The sequence below is a fragment of the Lycorma delicatula genome, chromosome 1, assembly GCF_047948215.1.
Source record: "Lycorma delicatula isolate Av1 chromosome 1, ASM4794821v1, whole genome shotgun sequence".
NCBI classification, from domain to species: Eukaryota; Metazoa; Arthropoda; class Insecta; order Hemiptera; family Fulgoridae; genus Lycorma; species Lycorma delicatula.
In genome coordinates, this window is record NC_134455.1 from 293,118,483 (window position 1) to 293,140,736 (window position 22,254).

At 34.0% G+C, this 22,254-nt stretch overlaps 1 protein-coding gene across 1 annotated transcript in view; it reads left to right on the top strand.

Annotated features, from left to right (window-relative positions):
• The window catches only part of LOC142332775 (DNA-dependent protein kinase catalytic subunit-like), a 366,245-nt gene extending 346,893 nt beyond the window's left edge, over positions 1-19,352 (top strand). The window contains exons 64-65 of the mRNA XM_075379394.1: positions 9,244-9,452; positions 18,837-19,352. Coding sequence (XP_075235509.1) covers positions 9,244-9,452; positions 18,837-18,914 — 287 coding nt within the window. The 3' untranslated portion in view covers positions 18,915-19,352. The remainder of the gene's footprint in view (positions 1-9,243; positions 9,453-18,836) is intronic.
• Positions 19,353-22,254: the final 2,902 nt, after the last annotated feature.

Genomic DNA, 22,254 nt, shown 5'->3' on the forward strand with positions numbered 1-22,254 from the left:
TTGAATTTGTCTTGCCGGATTTGTGGATGAAGGGTCTGGGAGGGCTTCACCACTAGCAACCACCACGCTATTGTCATGATGCTCGCAAGTCTGAGGTGCACTTCAATTCACTGGAGATCTTGTGTAGACTTCAATGTAAGGCTGGAGTATCGGAACCCTGGACCCATAGGCTTTCGCTGGGGCCCTGGACCTATGAGGCGTAGGAGAGGTTGCCTCTGTGAAGGAAATGGCTGCTCATCTTGTGGATTGCCTTCGAGAAGACTGTTCCATACTCCTTTCCAAAAGATACTGTAGATGGGACCAACCACCAGTATATTGGTGGAAGCCTGAAATCCCCAAGACGAGAAAGGAGTGTCATCACTTTCTCATCCCAAGAAGAGAAAGGAGATTGGTGTCATGGGCGTATTATTACTCTTTGAAAGAGCTGTACACTGCCCGGTACAGAGAATGTAGGAAACAACAAAACCTACTTATTCAAGACTCAAGACTCAGGGGCGTGCTGGCAACGACTGTTGGCCAAGGTGGACTCTGACCCTTGGGGGAAGTCATATAGGCGTTTAGTTAAAAGAGTACTGAAGTGTAGAACACTCGCTACCAGAGATGCAACTAAGGTCAGAAACATGATAGAAGGCATCTTCCCCCATGGGGATATGCTCCCACCTCTTAATTGGAGCGTGGAGACCCCTCCCACTGTTCTCTAGAGACAAGATTGCTGTCACTGTGAGGCATATACCCACTGATAAGACCACTGGTCCAGATCTTCTTCCAGGCCTGGTGGTTAGAGAGGCAGCCTGGGTTGTGTCGGAGGCACTATTAGAGGTTAATAACACCTGCCTTAAGGAGGGAATTTTCCTGGAGCAGTGGAGAAGGCAGAAGCATGTAGTGATGCCTAAGCCTGGGAGGGACCCTGACCTCCTTTCGTCTTTCAGACCGCGCTGGCCATGATAGATATCTTGGCAAAGCTTTTTGAATGGATGATCCAGCAGAGACTGGCCAGAGCTGTGGAAGAGAAGGGCGGACTCTCTGCAAACCAATATAGATGATGCAGTATCCACTGTCTGTGTGATGGCTGAATGAATTATATGAGGTGGCCGAAATATAACGTCTGGTAAAATGTTTGCTAGCCACATTTGATATGAAAAATGCATTTAATTGTATCACCCACTCAGCAATTAGGCAATCATTAATGGCACTAGGTCTTCTGGGCTATCTTGTAAGGATTATATCTCCTACCTCATGGAAAGCAGTCTGTTTGGTCAGGTTGAGGATGGGGAAATGGTGCATGCTGTCGATAGGGGAGTCCCGTGAGGGGGTCAGTTCTGGGACTGACCCTTTGGAACACGGCCTATGATGGGGTTTATCATCTACTACTACTCCCAAAAGGTTAGTCTCGTCGGCTATGCTGATGATTACTTTGGTTGTGGAGTCGGGCTCCATGAGAGAGGCTGTAGATCTCATTCACAGTACCTATTGCACAATAAATGATTGGATGTATGGTGTAGGGTTACGGATGGCCCAGATAAAGCTGAAGCAGTTGTAATTTTGGCTGCGAAAATGAGACCCACTCTGATACAACTTTGGTGGGACAAAGAATTGCTTCTAAATCTGCAATAAAGTACCTGGGTGTGTGAATAGGACACCTGGCTACGATTCGGTATTCATGCACGTGAGGCTAGTGAAAAGGTGAACAAGGTACTGAAGCTGGTGGCTAGACTACTACATAATCACCATGGCCCTAGATTGCAGAGGAGGAAATTACTAGTAGGAGTGACCTACTCCACACTTTTATATGGTGCAGAGGTGTAGGATGGAGTCACTAGGTATGCTATATGTAGGGCCATGCTAGAGGTGCTGCTTCCAAGTGGTATCTGCATACCGAACCATATCCAAAGCTGCTGGCTGGGCTCCTCCCAATTGACCTTGCAATAGAAAACATCGGAGGAGGTTGTGGGAGTTAGGGCCAATACCACCTCCTGAAAGGAGAAGGCAGACTGGAATGTTGGTGAATGAACTTATGGGTTGATGAGGAAGAGACTCCTTTGCATGTTTTTTCCTGCCCCAGATTTGAGGATGCAAGAGTGGAATTGCTTAGTAACATCCATAGAGAGACTATGTTCATGCCTGAGAAGGTCCAGGCTGTGCTACTAGAATCGGAGAGTAACTGGAAGGCGATGTCTGGATTTACAAACAAGGTCATGGAAGAACTAAGGGCCTGGGAGGAGTCTCGGTCAAGAACGAGGCATCGGAGGGTGTGGGGGCAGACAGACTCTCAGCTGAGTGCCTAGGAGTTCTCCTAGTCTACATTTTTTTTTTAAATGAGGGCAACCACCGAGTTTGAAAATGTGCACGAAACCGTCTTTGTGTAAGCACCACAATTTTAGTTTCATTAAAAAACAACACAGCCGTTACAAGCTGTTAACAGTCAAGTCTTTCTTTGTCAGCGATCTTGAAACGATACATAAACAGTGCTTTTGGAAAGAGAAGAAACTATTATTCATGAACTGCTGTCACTTCTGCCAGAACGCATTACACTGATAGACAAAAAAAAATTTTTTAATGCTTCTTTAAGTAAGATAACATTTCTTGAATTTCATTTTTGCATACATTACAGATCTGTAAATACAATTTTTCTATCACCCTTTGTTTTAAATAAATTATGCTTCAAAAAATATTAAGGGAAAATATGGTTAAATTTTATTTGTAAAATTTATAATTTTGCACGGCCATACCTGTGTTAGAATGATTTTGCTGATAGTTTTCTTTTATAAATAGCCTCAGACATATCCTGAATTAATATCCAACAGTAATCGGCTAGCATGTTAGTATTCCATTTTCCTTTATAGCAGCTTTCCATCACCTAAATGTCATGGTGGAAATGTTCATAGTTTTTGTCACTTACATCTACAAGGTTGTCCAGGGGAAAAAATCCAGATGCAAGTGGAGGAAATGTATTTTTTAAGACATATTACATCCCATAGCTCTGTATGAAGTAAGAAGTTGATTAACAATATCATGATAATTTTCAGATTTTTGTTTGCTGAGAAAATGTGTGCAAACATCTCTAAATGAAGTCCAGTCTGCACTTTCTACATTATTTAACATTGAGTTAAATACATTTGAGTAACTCTCTTATTTGAGGACCAACAAATATTCCTTCTTTAATTTTTCCTTTACTTACATTCAGAAACTTCTGCCTGATGCACAAAAATCCAGGACTATCCTTCATTGTTTTACAAACATTTTCATTAGTTCTAGCTTGATATGGAGAGGGAGTAAATATTTTTTTTTGGGTTCAACTAAGGGCTCATGAATAATATTTTTCCCATTTGGAGTTAAGTTGTCTCGTTTCTTCCAATCTTTGGTAACATAATGTTTATCCCTAGCTCGGCTGTCCCATTCGGAAAAGAAAACACATGTACTTAGTACAAACAAAAAATAAATATAACTTTCAAATCACCACATATGTTCCAACTATGTTTTTTTATAATTTATCTTTTCAAGAACGTCTTTCATCACATCATATGTTTCTTTCAAATTAATACCATAAGTGATTGGTATTGAAGGATATTTGTTACCGTTGTGTAGTAGAACTACTTTTAAACTATATGTGGACGAATCTATGAAAAGGCACCAGTCCACCAGGTTGGGGAAAAGGCACCAGGTTTTTGAACTTGGCCTAAGTGCAACATAAGCTCATCTACATTTGTGCAATAAACCAAATTGTTTTCTTAAAAAATATTGAGAAAGTTCTTTTTGTCGGCTTCAAAAGCCCGAAATTTCTATATTTTTTTGAAGTTAATTCCAACATTTTTTCCAGGCAGTCTTGATCCTAACAGTTCAGCTTGATTTTTGGTAAATTTAAATCCCTAACCAAATCATTTAATTCACCTTGTGATATAAGATGTTGCTTATTGGTAAATAATTCAAGATAAAAATCATTGTTGTCTTCTTCAGTACTGCATGATTCTTCATCGCTGCTTTTGAAACATACATTCAAGGTGGCTCAGGAACTGGAATCATATTACTGTGAGGTACAGGCCTGATTGCAGATCACAATGAAGGATATTTTAGTATATTAAGATTTTTTTTAGAAATTCCAGACACACTTGATAGGTACATATGTCATAATATGTGCCTATGATATGATTTAATTCTTTGTCTGGTATTGCTTATTTACAGCTTACAAATTATGTTAACAAACTTAAACTATAAAAAATGAGCTAACAAAATACAATATAGGAGCTTAAATTGCTAACTACATTGAAAAATGAAAAAAATCCTTTAATCAAAATTTAAAATTTTTTCACAAATGGTGGGTGATAGAAAGATTCTGAGTTCATATTCGTTTTCAGAATAAAACAGATTGAAATCATGTATCGCATGTTAGGAAACAAAAAATTATGTTTTGGTGTTATTAACAAAAACAATTATTGCCAAAACAAATGTTGAATTATTTTGTGCACCACCCGGTAGTTCACTGTTTTCAGCATTCTTTTTGTATCCTTCTGTATTCAGTTGTCATATGTTAAAAACGTTATAAAACACTGCACATACTTAAAAAAGTTTTGAAATGTGTCAAGCTGTTTAAATCTCAGTTTGATGTTTAAAATTTAAGTTTACTAAGTGTTTACTTTAACATAGATTTCTATCTTTTTAAAACATAAGTTACTTTGTACAGTTGTAAACCATTAAAAAAATTTCATTATAACATGTGTGGAAACTATAATTCTGAAATTTATATCAGGTACTTAATTTTCTTTTGTGATTTGTTTTCAATATAATTGCAAATGTGTAGGATTTGATTTGTGCTATTTTTTCACCAATTTTGTAGTATTGAATAAGGAATTTAAAAAATATACGAAATTTTATGAAGATTATAAATAAAATGAAATAAAACATTACTAAATGTATTGTACATATATGAGTATTAGATGATTAGTAAATATATTGTATGGATTTATAATGATTATATCTGAAACTCGTTTGATATTTAATATGTTGATAGTTACAAATGTAAATTATTGGAAGTAAGTAAAGCAATTTTGTTTCATTACACAGTTATTGTCTATTACACAACTGCTTATTCTTTTTTTTTAAATTGACATTAGCATTTTCACATTGTGCACTGCTTCATCAAATGTATTAAAAATTTTTTTAAATTCAAAAAACAAGAATATTACCTCTTTTTAGTCAAATTGTTAAAATTTTAACAGAAAGGAGTAATATCCTTCTTTTTTACCAGACTTCAAAAAAGGAGGTTATGTATATTCAACCCGTATATATTTTTTTGTTTGTTGTGCGCTAACAAACAAACCTTATTCCTATTAATTTGATTTAAATAAATCTTCTTGTAATTGATGCAGCTGCTTTTCATGGTGGTACCATGATGTTGATAAAATTCTTTATTTAAAAAACTGACAAAAAAAATTTCTGCCATCTGGCAGTTAGTTAAGGACAGTGGGAATTCTGATATTCTATTTGTATGTGTCACATTACATGAAGTTATATGGTCTTCTGTTGGGCAGGTAATGTGAGTTTCTGCATAAGATGTGTAGCACCATTAATAAAACCTCCTCTATGAATCATGAGACCTTGCCGTTGGTGAGGGGGCTTGAGTGCTCAGTGATACAGAGTAGCTGGACCGAAGTTGTAACCATATCGGAGAGGTATCTTTTGAGAGCCAGAGTAAGGAATGATTCCTGAAAGAGGGCAGCAACTTTTTCAGTAGTTGTTAAGGGCGTAAGTCAGGACGACTTAAATGGCCATATCAACATCACTCAGTCCTCTTGAGTACTGCGCAGCTGAAAGCAATGGAAAACTACAGCTGCTTTTTTTTTCCAAGAAAATGTAGCTCTCTGCATTTTCATATAGCAATGATGAAGGCGCCTTCCTTGGTAAAATATTCCGGAGGTAAACTAGTCCCCCGTTCGGATCTCCGGGTGGGGACTACTAAGGAAGGGGTCACCAGAAAATTAAAAAATAACATTCTACAAGTCGGAGCGTGAAATGTTAGAAGTTTAAAAAGGGTTGGTAGGTTAGAAAATTTAAAGAGGGAGATGGATAGGATAAATGCAGATGTAGTAGGAATTAGTTAGTGAGGTTCGGTGGGAAGAGGAAGGCGACTTTTGGTCAGGTGATTTTAGAATAATTAACTCAGCTTCAAATAATGGGCAGGCAGGAGTAGGATTCGTAATGAACAAGAAGATAGGTAAAAGTTTAGAGTATTTCAAAATGCATAGCGATAGAATCATTGTAATAAGGATAAAATCAAAACCTAAACCGACAACGATTGTTAACGCCTATATGCCTACAAGCGCCCATGATGATGATAAGGTAGAGTGTGTATACGTAGAGATTGATGAAGCAATTAAACACGTAAAAGGAGATGAAAATTTAATAATTGTTGGAGATTGGAATGCAAGCATTGGAAAAGGCAAGGAAGGAAATACAGTGGGTGAATACGAACTGGGCAAAAGGAATGAAAGAGGGAACCGATTTATAGAGTTTTGCACGAAGTATAATTTAGTAATTGCCAACACCCAATTTAAATATCGTAATAGAAGAATATACACTTGGAAAAAGCCAGGCGATACTGCAAGGTATCAGATAGATTATATCATGGTTAAGCAAAGATTTAGAAATCAACTCATTGATTGCAAAACTTACCCTGGAGCAGACATTGATAGCGACCATAATTTGGTGATAATGAAATATAGATTGGGGTTTAAAAACCTGAAGAAAAGGTGTCAGATGAATCGGTGGAATATAGAGAAGCTTGAGGAAGAGGAGGTAAAGAAGATTTTTGAGGAGGACATCGCAAGAGGTCTGAGTAAAAAAGATAAAAGTATATGTTTGGAGTGTCGCTTTATATGGAAGTGTAACTTGGACAATCGGAGTATCTGAGAAGAAAAGATTAGAAGGTTTTGAAATGTGGTGCTACAGGAGAATGTTAAAAATCAGATGGGTGGATAAAGTGACAAATGAAGATGTGTTGCGGCAAATAGATGAAGAAAGAAGCATTTGGAAAAATATAGTTAAAAGAAGAGACAGACTTATAGGCCACATACTAAGGCTTCCTGGAATAGTTGCTTTAATATTCGAAGCACAGGTAGAAGGAAAAAATTGTGTTGGCAGGCCACGTTTGGAATATGTAAAACAAATTGTTAGGTGTTAGGGATGTAGGATGTAGAGGGTATACTGAAATGAAACGACTAGCACTAGATAGGGAATCTTGGAGAGCTGCATCAAACCAGTCAAATGACTGAAGACAAAAAAAAAATTAATAAAAATCATCAAAAATTGAGATATCTTGTCTTAAACTTTTCAGATCCTAGCTAGGTGGGATGAGGTCGACTCAACGTGGGTATAAATTGGCGACGATGCTGAGTGTGCTTGCCATGGTTCCACTAAACACACCTGGTTTTAAAGTCTATGTTAGCAGAGGGACTGTGGATATAACTGCGGTTACTGAGAGGCTTTCACCAAGACTGGATTACTGGAGGGTGCTTGCAGAGGACTTCTCCAATGATTATCTCGCAATCCAATTTAATCTTTCTATTGGAGAATCAACATTTCGGATCAAACGTTACTGGAAGCCAATGGAAACACAAATCGCATTTTCAGAAGCGGTGAGCACCAGCCTGGAGTCCAGACATGACTGGACCCTGGAAGAATTCTGGGTTAGTTTAAAGGAAGAAAGCAACAAATTGAAACTGCAGCCCAATCCTAGATGAAAGAAAGTTTATTGGTGATCTAGTGAAATTGCAGACCTGTGGAGAGCTACACTTGCGGCTTGACGTAAATTTCAGAGATTGAAAAGGAGTAGACCAGAAGCAACGGATGAACTAGAAAATGCATAAAAAAGGGCTAGAAATTCTCTGTGTGCAGCGATTATGACTGCTAAGTGTGCAGCCAGGCAGAACTTGGTTCAGCAATTAAATGACGACCCATGGGGGAGGGTATTGATGAAAATATTTGGTGTGCCCCTCCCCATTCTAACTCATGTACAAATGCTAAGCGCCATTCAAGAACTTCGTAATGGATGAGGCAAATCTGGTGAATGTCATAAATAATGAGGAGAGAAGATTCAGTTTTAATGAACTTCTATGGGCGATATCTGGAATGAGCCCGGGACCTGATAGGGTGCCGGGAGGCTTGCTAAAAGGATTGACAGCGTTGCACCTCTGGCTCATTTTGACATCTGTTAATAAAACTTTGGGGAGCGGTATCTTCTGAACCTCTTGGAAACAGGGACGACTGATACTGATTCCAAAGCCGACCACGGCTGGACAAGCCCAGACTTAGCGCCCAATATGTTGCCAACACTCAGCAAATTGTATGAGTAACTCCTTGCAGAGAGAATCTGGATGGAGATAGAGACAACTGGCCAGCACAATTTGGTTTTGTTAGTGGCAAATCCATGGTAGATGCATTAGACTGTGTGTAGACCTGGATAGTTTTATGTAGGGCCGGTACATGGAGGACCAGGAAGATTCCTTTACTGGTCCTACTAGACATATGCAATGCCTTTGATAGTATACCATGGGCAGTTATAATGGCTGAATTAGAGCGAAGAGAGATAATTAATGAACCAGAAACATGGAAGATAGCTTTGTCAAAGAAGATCACTTTTTCTAAAATCCTCGTTCACTTTATTAAGAATGTCCAAGGCAAAATTGTAACAGCATGGTTTATTGTCATCTTCAGTTGCATGCACCAACTGAATTTTGTGTGCATGAAATTTTAAGTGCATGTGTAAATGCTGCTAAGTAATTTAAAATTATATATTCTTCTTAGTAAAACTTTAAAAAACCAGTTTAGCAAAGAACATATAAATGTTATAAGCTATAATAATATTGCCTGAATTGTATGACAGATTGTTACTCAACTTATGATCAAATGGTAGCCACTTGCAATATTAGTTTATGGTGTTTTGACAAAGAAATTAATAATTTTACCATTGATGAGAATATAGTGCAAGCTTTTTATATGTTATGTTGTGTTGAATAAGAAAAGTCTTCTCTCTACCGACTTCAGTCATACTTTCAACAAACTAGAATGAGTTCATTCAATTTTAAAATAATGGTTAACATAGATCATTACAAAGAAATAAATCAAATACTGGAATTAAGTTTTTTCTTTTGAAAATTCTTTAATTTATGCTTTCTTAAACTTTTTAAAATAAATTATTATTTTATTAAAAATTAAAATCTTTAATTTCTTATTATTTTTTGTGGTTTTTAGGCAATGAAAATTGGCTACCTGATGAAAAGGTAAATTTTGTTAGAAGTAAACTCACTGGTGCTAATCCTATGAATATCATGTTGAAGGAGTTAACAGCAGGCCATCAGAGTAAGAGTAAGATATTTCATAAAATGAGTGAAGTTTTGAAAGGTGATAAAACTAGTATTAGATCTACCAACCCAGAAGATGGTCTTTCACCTAAACAACAGGCTAGTGTCTATTTTTTATTTTATTATCTAGTTTTATACTTTCATTATTCTGATTGAATGGAATAATAATATGGAAAATTACATATTATATGGAAACATATAATATGTTATGCAGCATTGTAAAGTCAGCTTAGCACACAGAATTGGTAATGTTTTAAGATTTGACTTGAATGAAAAATACTTTTAGTTAAAAAAATCAATTTATTACTGTGATCAATAGAAAACCCTTTACACACAGTTCTTTATTTTATGGATTTGATGAAACTTATGTTCTGTCGTTAGATATATCATAATTATTATTTCATAAGGTCTTTTCATATTAACTCTTAAATTTTCACTCATAATTAAATTTTATAAAGAATACAGGTGATGTTGTAGGTGCTCACCTTCCAAGAGGGCACTGACCTGGTTTTTGTCACTGTTTGAGTTTTGTGTAATGCTGTGTTATAGAATGGCTTGGAAACTTAGCTGTTTATATAATTTTAATGTTTTGATCATGATTATTTTTGTCCATCTTTTGTAAATATGTAGTTCAGTAGCATTCATTTAAATAGTATGCAAAGGTTTAAATCAATAGATTTTCTTGAAATCACATAATTATGTTATACTTAAAATTAAGCAATGAGTTTAATAGGATTTTATATTACAATAGAATCTTGATAATTCGAGTTAATATGCAATGCAGGGCCCCTTAGATTACAGAAAAACTCAGATTGTTGGAAATGTAAAAAATGAACTTATTAAACTACAAATATTGCAAAAGATAAGTTTAATTAATCTAGTACTATACAATATTATTAATAGATAGCAGTAGAAGGCTATATTAAATTACATAATAAAATGGTAAACTTAAGACTAACTTAAGTTTTTTTTTTTTTTTTAAGAATACTGCTTTTTGCTTCAAAACAATTCTATCTTTCTAGAAATAGAATGTCTCTTTGGGCTGCTATTCTGTGTGGTGCATTGAATCGTCCAAAAACATTAATCTATCCGAGTGCATTACTTTTTGTTGTTGGTCATCATCATGATCCTCTTCCACACTGTCTGCATCATTTGTTCCCTGGTGTTCTACCATTCTTATTATGTCATCATAAGTAATTTCTTGTTTATTATCAGAATCTAGTCATTCCGTAGTTTCTTCTTCAGTTGAGTTTTCTCAACCTTAAATTTTTTAATAAAGCAGTCATCTACAGAACTACCTTCACAAATAGTTAATATCAATTTTCAGAAAAAGTAATGATTTCTGTTTATGATTTTATTTTATTTCACACAAATTATCCGCTATACTACAAATGGAATATTTTTATATTATTTTTTTTTTTATAATAAAAGTTGGATCAATTTGCTGCATTTGACTCTTTGTCCAGCATTTATGTTGTGAGCATTTTTCATTTTTAGATTTTCTTAGTGTTGCAACAGTAGCCCTTTAGACTGTAGGCTGAATAACACTTATCACCTTTCATGGCAAAAATATAGCTTTAATGTTGCCTCTGCATAATACTTCCTCATCTGAGTATGAATGAGCTATATAATGAACTGTTAAAAAAAGTAATACCTTCTAAGATAGTTTTCTTCCACTTAGAAACTTTTTAACTTTGTAAGAAATCTGTTAGAAGACCAGGTCTTAAAAATATTTTTATCCACCCAGGCACTTTTTTGACTGGAGTAAGAAGTCAGCAATCCTTTAAAAGTAATGTTTTTGAAAACCCTGGGCTTTGTAGAATTCACTACTTTAAGAAGCTGCAATTTATGATTCCCAGATGCATTTGATTAAGATCTGAAATTTGTTCTTTTCTTTTTTTCATCTTTTATAGATTGTTTTTTTTGTATAAGCTATACTTTCATTTGGAAGCATTCTGAAAAATCCAGACCCATTTTGCACAATTGTAAATTTGATCCAGAGAGAGTAACTTTCTTTGTCAATCAAGTTTTTAAATTTTATCTCAAATGCATCAGCATTTTCATTCTCAATAGAAAGCATATTTAGTTTTAGACAGTTCTCTAATGCCACATATTTTTTTCACACGTCTAACCAACTGGTGCTGGCAGAGAAGCTTTCATGGAGTTAGTGCAGAAAATAGGGCACCTTTTTCTGGAATATTGATATAAAAATTGGCCAACGTTTTTCACAAATGAAAGAAAAATATAAATACAATATCTTGCTTGTTTTTTTCATTCTCGCTTTCCTTTATAGACCTGAACATAAGAGTAAAATTGCTTTTTCAAACTCCTCAATTCAATTTCCAGTTCCCTACAGTTTCTTATTCTAACACTGTTTTTGATCATGTAAATAGCTTTAAGTGTTTTGTCTCTATCTGTGTGTTTGAGTGCATCTAATGTTACTCTTAATGGCAACAAAATATGTTTTCTCTTTTAATTCATTTTACATTAAATTGCATTGAAGACAAAAAAACAAAGTGTTGAATTCACTAATGCAGTGAGTACTATACAATATAAAACAATCACAAAAAAAAACAAATATAAAACTGAATGTAAGTGAAATTGTGTTCATGGAACAACGTACAGTTCAGCATTATGATAAAAGACAATCGCATCATTTTTCATGTCACTGGCTGGTTCCAGTAGCCATTGTGACAAGATTTCTTGTTATTTCCATTGGGTCAGTGTTTACAAAGGTTTTTAGCTGACTCATTTCATGAAACATAAGGACAGACATTAAGATAAAATATATTTAACAACAGGATATTCTGTCAACCGTGCAATAAAATTCAGTGAAGAATCAGAATCCAGTTCAACAATAAATCGATCAAATTTAAATATATTTGATATATTTAAAAATATATATATAATATTATATAAAAATATATCTATTTAAAACAGAAATTATTTTTGCAATGTCATAAAATTATGACATTTCAAAAATAATTTCTTACGTGTACATTTATAATTTTTAAGAATTCAACTCAGATTATTAAAGAAAGGGGTGTAAAGCTAGTTCGTCTCCATGTGGTGCACCCTGGGTAATGCTAAATGAGCTACAGATACTGGCGGTCAGACAAACCAAGAAGGTAGGTTCTCCTGACCATGCAGATACAAGCCTGAAGTATTACGAACTGCAGGTCGTGTCACTAGATATACCCAACAGTGCTTTTGAGGACTTGGCGAAAAGAAATCTTGGACATTCAGTCTGAATTTGCCACATAAATATGGAAAGCATAAGTTATTCAAAAAGACAGTATTTATCAAAATTACTGAAGAATGACAATATTGATCTGGTCACAATCCAGGAAACACATTGTAACACTAAGGAACAATTACGGAAAAGGGCAAAATACCTGGATATGAATTACTTGGTGCCACATACCATAATGCATACGGTGTTGCTACTTACATTAGACGCGATATAGAAAATGCCACTTTCATCTCCACCTCCACGGACAATGAAATTCATAATGTTGTAGTTAAAATCGGAACTAAAACAGTATCCAATATCTATAAACCATCAGCTGTCTCTTGGCCAACCGGAGTAATCCAAATACAACCTCACCCTGTGGTCTACTTGGGTGATTTTAATAGCCACCACGAGTAGTGGAAATATAAGGTTTGTGAACAGTGAGGCTCTGTGAGAAGGGCTGAGGATGAGAATCTTAGTCTTGTCTTTACTAAAGACCGATTTACTTTTATATCAGCGGCTTGGAGGCTGTATAACCCGGATCTATGTTTCACCTCAACTGACAGCAAAAGTTGGCTGCTGCTAGTCACCCGAAAAGTTCTCTGCAACTTTCCTCACAGCCAGGGCTGCCCAGTTATAGAGGCAGGCTAATTGGAAAAATTTTTTTAGGGATCTGGATAAATGCCTAGGCTGGATACCACCAATCAGCAAAAACTATTGCAGATTTATTGGAGCAGTAACAAGTACCGCTAAGAAGTGCATCTCTAGAGGGTTTCGCAGAGAATATATTCCAGGTGGTCCCAAAACAGCAGAGTTCTCTACTGAAGCTTCCTTGAGACGGGCGATCAAGAGGTGGCAGACGAGCTTCTCCATAGCCTCAATACTGCAAGACAACAGAAATGGTCAGAAACAGTGGGAAGCCTCTTTTCAGACCTTGAGTTGTCATGCATGGACTCTGCTAAGAAAATTAGGAAGCGGAGCCCCTATTCAGTGACAAAAAGAAAATGTCTCCCCAAACACCATAGTGTCCCGCATGTGGCAACATCCAGAGCACCAAGAGACACAATTGAGATAAAATGTGAACTAAGAAACATGAGGGGAGAGACGGGGGAAACTGAGTATGCTCACCCTTTTACACTTGAAGAGATTGAGTCGGCGCTCAAAAATGTCACTCCAGGAAAAGCACCAGGATTCGATGGCATCAATCCAGAATTCCTATTAGACTGTGGAAAATACGCAAAACTTTGGCCGGCCAGATTCTTCACTGACATAATGTAGACCAGTAGTGTACCCAGACAGTTCAAACAATCGAAGGTAGTAGCCATCTTAAAACCAGAGAAACCAGCAAACTTGCCTAAGAGCTACAGGCGTATAGCATTGCTATGAGTGACATATAAATTACTAGAAAGGCTTATCTACAACTTAATCTGTCAGAGAATATTTGATGTTATACTGATTGAACAAGCAGGCTTTAGGCCAAAACGTTGTTGCACCAACCAAGTTCTCTCACTCACAACGTACATTGAAGTGGGGATTCCAAAGAAATCTTAAAACCTCTGCTGCATTAATTGATTTATCAGCTGCTTACGACACTGTCTGAAGAGAAGGCATGATTTGTAAGGTCCTCCATGTAATCTCATGCATATTAACAGCTCTCCTCCTTAATAACATGTTGAATGACAGAATGTTCCAAGTTATCATAGGATCTGATGTAAGCTCACCAAGGAAACTCAAGAATGGCCTGCCACTTTTTTCAGCCTCGACATTGCATACATGCCAGAGACAAGATCTAAAAAGCATGGCTACGCTGATGACAGGATGCTAACAACAAAATGTAGATCATTTGAAGAGTTTTTAAAATTCTAAAAATTCTATTCGAAAATATATAGCTCTTTCACAATAAGACAACCTAGGCATGACACTCGATAGAACGCTTTAATTAAGGAGCACCTAATAAAAACTGCAGAGAAATTGAAAGCGAGAACATTATACATAAGCTCTGTGGAACAACGTGGGGAGCATCAGCTTCCACTTTACGCACGTTGGCTCTGAACCTTGTCTTCTCGGCTGCAGAATATTGTGCGCCAGTGTGGCTTTATAGCCCTTATGTTCATAGAATTGATGCTCAACTTAATAACACTATGAGAATGATTGCCGGGGTTATCAGATCTACTCCTGTAGAATGGCTCCCATTATTGACCCACATACCACCCCCAAATCTGTGCCATATGAATGCTCTTATAAGAGAAAATAAGAAGATTATGGACAAACGAAACCTACCAATACATGAGGACATTTGAGGATGCCAATCATGGTCGCCTTCAATCTAGAAAGCCATCTATCAAAACAGCAATTGCTGCCACAGAGGAAGGATTCAACCTAACTGACGCCTGGCGTCAAGAATAGATCACAAAGCAGAATAATCAGATTCCATGTACTACTCAAAAGCCGCCGGGTTTTGACATGGTCAACGTTAAACAGAATACGAATTCAGCATGGTAGGTGCACCTATTTCCTGTATAAATAGGGTAAAACACTGATCCCCCTTTGCAAGTGTGTTGATAAACTGTTAAATATATTACAGAAGTTTGCCCTAGGACTGCTTATGAAGCGACTTTTGAAGCTTTCTTGGTGGTGACGCCAGAATCAATAGCTTATATTAATTTGTTAGGTGTCTGTTTCCAATTTTTGACTGTAATTGATGTTGTGTCTTGGTGTCATACGCTAAATAAATAAATATTAAAGAAACTAGGATACTAAAGCTCCTTGTCATCGGACATGTTTGGAATGCAGATTTCATCTGGTTTATGTTGGAGTTGTATTAATATTCAAAACATATCCACTATTTGGGGAAAGTAAGAGTTATCTCTGGGCCAGTCCACTACTTCATGTTTATGACTAAGAAAATAACATCATACACAGATCTCCAGATGAAGTTGCCAATTGTTTAGGAAATGTCTTATGTTCAGTTTACCATACTAGCTCCTACACCTCAGAGTTACAGACACATTTTCAAGAGCATAGGTAATCACATATGCTGACCTATTTTTCCGAATTCTATATTAAAACATGTGTTTATGGCCACAAAAATGTTTAACTGCGTAATTTCTTAAATCATAGTGTGAACCTATTTTTATTCCTGTATTAAGCCCCAGTAAAAAGTCTTGCTGATAGAGAAGTAATAGAAGTTCCTTAGAAAAAAGTTTGAAATTTCAAAAGTTTGTCAATTCCAACCATATTATCTAAAATATTACCAGTTGTTGTAATATTTGTTTCATTGCTGCATAATATACAAAATCCAGGAAAATATGATGTACTGTATGTGATAGTTATTCAGGGAACATATTGAAACATCATCATCATCGGACATGAGGAAGGAATTATTGTGTAATAACTTATTTACCTCCAATACAAACAACAAGGTACTCACACAGATGATTTCCATGTCAAGCCACTAGCCATAATGTAATGTAGTTTATTGTTAACAAGTGTCAACTACTTATCATGTCAAACTGCCTTCAATTGACATTTCATAAATGGCATAATCAAAATGGATAAAATTATCCATAAATCAGATGCACGCAAGTTTCTGTAGCACCTAAATTTTTCATTCTCTGGGTTTACTAAAATCTAGGAATCCATCTCAACTAATATGTATTTCATTTGATTAAAATAAAGATATATGAATATTTACCACTATTTGATGATTTCTGAATACATTAGTGATTGAACTGTTCTTATTGAATCACATTACACATGAGTATGGTGGGGCTCACTTGCTATATGATGAAGGGTCATGAATATTGCAGACAACTTAGTTATAAATATGCTATAGCGATGAGATTGATCATATATGTACTTTTGTAACCAAATGTAAAGGAACATACAACTGGATCACCTTACTTACATCTCTAGTGTTGTCACTATATCAGTTTTCAATTGCCAAAGAAGTCTGCAAATTCTTTTTAAAGCAAGTGATTTGGCTGTTGTCTTATTTTTATTAATTTAGCTGGAAGTGACAGTTAAGTGGTGGAAGTGTCCATGGTGGAAAAGTGCACTGATAACTTAGAATATAACAACACTTTATTGCCAGAGTACCCAGTTTTTCTATATAGCTTCAAAACAACTCGTTTCACGCCCTGAGCTGCATTCAGTCAATTATGACAAGCTTTGTGTATGGCCTTGCTTACTATCCACCTTGTAACATTATAAACTTGTTCTTTTATCAGAGAAACACAAAGAAAAATAATTAATAAATAAAGATTAAATAAGAAATTTCTTTCAATCACGGAAGTTACACTTCCACTGACTTATTATAACTTGTGTATTTAAATGCAATAAGATAGCTAACATTTAATACGCTTTTGCTCTACCAGTACATAGATTAGATTATAGTTGTTATTAATGTGTATGTTCAGGTTACACAATTTATAATTCTATTTCAGTTATATTACAGGCAAAATTAAACAATCATTCCTTATCTATGAGTGTCGTTTTGTTAATATTTAATTGCCTAAGTATGATACTTATTCATTGGCCTCCTTTTATGTGATCTAAGTATGAATCTACATCATCAATTAATTATTTTTGGTTTATGGCCCTCGAATAAGGTCCCATTGCAGATAAAACTTTTGTATGAACTTTATATTTCACTGTAAAAACAAAAAATTCCTTGAATATATGCATTCATAGGGACTCATTTGGAATTTCCCCTTAAAATTTTTCCACTTTTTGTTAACAACATATGACTAATCATAGATATATCAATATAACTTACACATGCTAACCTCATCTAATTAACGTTAAATTTACAAATTATATATAACAGTGATGTAATCTTTAATGATGGCTAACAGAGTTTGTTGGATTCTTATTTTTGTAACTTTCTATGGCATCACCGACGTAAGGATGAGGAAGATTTCAATTTGATAGTTCAACATATTAGTGAGTTTCATTCTGTTTTATAATAATTGTTTAGTAAAGTAAGTATTGTACAGTGTTTATAAAAGTAATTGGAATTATAATTTATAATAAATTTTATATTTAAAAATATATGAATTTTTAACTATACTCTCGTTTCTCTAAAATAATTTTATTTTATTTTTTTTTTAAATTCATGCATTTTAATGATTTATGATACTGCACAATATTACTAGTATATATCATTAAATAAAAAATAGAAAAATTTTAGGGGGAATTCTGAAAGAGTGTCCATTCATAAACCAGAACTGCGGAATTGCTCACCAGAATTTTTAGAATCAGTCTCAGAATTTTTTTCTTAGGATATGTAGATCTGTTGTTTCTGCTACAATCCATTGTGCATCGTTTGGATATTCCTAGATACTTGTATATTTTAATTGATGCTTTCTGACCACTTCAGTATTTTTCCATATACTTCATCTGGAAAAATTGCATGTAACAGACTTTCGGAATTTTTTTTAATATGCATTTTTCTATCAAAGATGACTCTAGTAGTTCCTCCAATTCACTCAGCCTGTTAGCTTTCTTGCTTGAAACTACATAGATATTCAGTACTGAAAATAGAACAAATGTTTTTTTGCAAGTTGTAGAATAGATATAAAAATGGAATGAGGATAGTAGGTATAGCCACTTATGTAGAGCGAGTTTGTATAGCTCTAGTCATCGCTTGTTGCTGTACAGTTTAATAAACTATACAGTTAACTAAACTGTGCAGTTTGTATACAAACTGTATAATTTGTATACTGTACAGTTTTTAAAAAGTAGGCTATTATAAACCTTCCTCCGAAGTAATATCTTACAGTGGTTCTGACGGCTAACCAGAAAAAGAGAGAGGCTGTTAAAACCACATTCCTGCTTCACCTAAACTCAATAAGGTGCAATATTTCACAGTCTTTTGCGCATAGTTTAGCTGTTTTGGCTAAATTTAGCAGAAACAAATAAATGTATCAATGTGTTTCAGTTGTCTGTACCTGTTTCAGAACTCTTAGTCTAGGGTTGAAATTTCATGAATATAATTTCAACAAAAGGCAGCACATTTATCCAAATCTTGTGTAAATTTCTTAATGATTTTGAATCCTTCGTTTTAGTACAGTATCTAATAAAAACAATTCATGACTGTTTTAAATAATGTACGATTTCTTTTGGTTACCCTGTGGTCAGGTATTTTGTTTTAATTTTTATTGACTTATGTTTTTTTTTATATTTAATTATAATGAATACATTAATATTTCCTTAATATTAAACACAGCTCATTTCTTATTGGTTTTTAGGTGGCATGTCTTATTGAGCAAGCTACTGATCAGCATATACTAGGAAAAACATACATAGGATGGGAACCTTGGATATAATTAAAGCAGTTAAATCTGTTTTTGTTGATAAAATAATTAAAGATTTAAAATTTTGTAAAGATTACTAATTACTATTTTTATAACATTATGGTTTGTCTTTTTCAAAAATAAATACAATAAAGATTTTAATCACATTTTAGGTATTATTTTTGTTCAAAACAAAACACACTTCATTACAAAATACATTAGGTTTTTTATATGAAGTCCAGTGACCCACTGTTTTACGTACATTCATTTCTAGAAATAGTAATGAGAATAACTAGTATTTGTTGGTCTTCTTTGGGTACAATTAGAATGATTTTGTACTTATTAGTTATGATTGATTTTTTTTTTAATATTGCTAAACAGTGAACAAAGAATTTTATTTCATTCATTGCTAGTGCAATAAGTAAGACAATTCAAATAATATCTCTTTTATAATCGATTTTAGTAGCCATTAATTTAATATGCTGCCTTTGTGATGTGTAGATAATTTTTTTTTAAGCTTAAGTTTCATAAAGTTTGTTTAACATCATTTAGTTATCCTGAATTAACTAGCATGTACACTTACTTACCTGTAACATCATTATTGCAATAACTGTGAAATATATGTATTTATATATAGCGTATTTCATAAATAAGATCGTAAAATAAGTATAAAATAATCATTATTATCAGTTAAATGTCATAAACATTTTCATGCATACAAAAATATGAAAATACAATTTGCAAACTACTGATGCCATGTGCTTGTGTTTTTATGTTACAAATTACATTTCTCTAGTTATTGTTTATTCTCCTCTTTACCTTAAGAGCTATTCAGGAGAATTAGTTATTTTAAAATTAATAAAATTTAACTCAAAATTTAATAGAAAAAAAAGTAATTAAACATTTTATATCCACTTTTTTTTTTTAATCTCCGGATCCACCGTTAGGCATTCTTCAGAGGATGAGATGAATGATTTGTAGCATGTGTGAAAATGCCATCCCTGACCGGGATCTCCGGATGAAAGACCGAGATGCTACCACTTGCGCCACGGAGGCCGGCATATATTCCACCTTACCAGAAAAAAAGATGTGTTTTCTCAAGATCTTTCGGTTTATTTCAAACCATCATCAGGAAATAAAAATAATACAAGTCAAAAATAAAAATAATTACAGTCATGACTGTTTGAATGTCAAGGGTATACTGAAGACAATATAGTAAATTTTGGAATAAATATAATTAAAGGAGGAAACCATGTTATCAAAAATGATATTTTAGTTCTTAATGATTATTATCTCTTTATATTATTATTTAAGACATATTTATATAATTTATCTTCTTTAAAACATTTTCGTTATTAAATTATTATGGTTACTATATAATTGAAATTTTTCTAAATTATGTGTATTAAAATGATTAAGATTATTTTGATTGTATGTATGTAAGATGTGTTTAGTATTTTGACTATATGGCGTATGGTCAAAAAATTGAAAAATTTTACAAAAAAAATTAACTCCGGTCCATACTACAAATGTTAAATTAATTAAATACATTAATAATAATTATAATAAAACATTAAATAACAATTCTAAATTTAATAAACAAGGTGTATGAGAAAACACATATTTTTTGCTGGTAACGATATAAAATTTTTAATTATTTTTTATTCTATTAAAAAAATTAGCAGGGGAAGCCATGTTTAAGAAATTTATTCAAAATTTAATTCGTGAAATAAATTGTAATTTTCTATTCTCATAAAAAAATTACATGTACATATTCAATAAATATTTTTGTCAAATAACATTATTCAGAGAGTTTAATATAATTCATTTATAATAGCATATATATATATATATAATATTTTTGCCCCATAAAGAATATTTTATATTTGTTTAAAGAACCATTTTAATTTTAATAGTTGTTTTTACTATTGGTAGTTATTTCTTTCAGAATTATCTCATCAAAATCTCTTTCCTAGAAGTAAAACAAATTCATCAAACAGTAGTTAATTTATTTAGTCATAAAAAATACTTTTAACTACCCCAAAAAAAAAGATAGCGGGTGTGTAAATATGAAACTGGAATTTACCCACAGATGGCCCTACCCGTCAATGTAATTACTGTCAATCCGCATCATTGGCATCATTTTCTTTCTTTGACAGCTGACAAAGATTTTCAACTTACAAACTATAATTTGCGGACAGTATTGATTTTCTGTTACCATTTAAAGAAAACTGCTGCAGAATCGCATCGAATGTTTGTCAAAGCTTACGGTGAGCATGCTCTTGGTAAATCACAGTGTTTTGAGTGGTTCAAAAAATTCAAAAGTGGTGATTTTGACATGAGAAATGAAGAACGTGAAAGACCACCGAAAATGTTTGAAGACAGCGAATTGCAGCATTGTTGGATGAGGATGATGCTCTAACACAACAACAACTTGTAGATAAATTAAATATAACATGAGAAGCTGTCTCCATATGTTTGAAAGCCATGAGAAAGATCCAGAAGATGGTAAAATGGGCTCCACATGATCTGAATGAATGACAACAAGAAAACTGAAAAACCACTTGTAAAATTGCTGCTCGCCAGGCACAAAAGAAAGTAATTTCTCCGTCGAATTGTGACAAGTGATGAAAAGCGAATATATTTTCAGGATCCTAAGCTTAAAAGATCATGGGTACTCCAGGCAAACCATAGACATCGATTTCAAAGCCAAATTGCTATGGAAAGAAGACAGTGCTCTGTGTTTGGTGGGATCAGAAGGATGTAATCTATTATGAGCTGCTAAAATCTGGTGAAACCATTAATACTGAATGCTGCCGACAACAGATGATTGATTTGAATCAAGTATTGCGTGAAAAACAACCAGAATATAAAAAAAGGCAATACAAAGTGATTTTGTTTTATGATAATGCACCATTACACATAAAATCGGTCAAGTAAATGATTGAGGCATTCAGTTGGGAAATAATTTTGCATGCAGCTTACTCACCAGACTGACTACTATTTATTTGCATTGATGGGACACGCACTTGCTGAGCAGCGATTCACTTATGAAAATGTAAGAAAATGGCACGATGACTGGTTTGCCTCGAAAGAGCAATAGTTTTTTTGGCATGGTATTCATAAATTGTCAGAGATGGGAAAAATGTATAGCTAGCGATGGACAATATTTTGAATAAAATATTTTTTATAATTTTCTTAAAATAAACATGTATTTTTCTATACAAAAATTCTGGTTTCGTATTTACACACCTGATATATATATATATATATATATAAAGGTAAGGGATTTTGCCAAAATATAATCCAATCCAGCCTGAGATATTGCAATTTTCAAACCTTTATGGAGATATAAATACCAAAAAATTTGCAA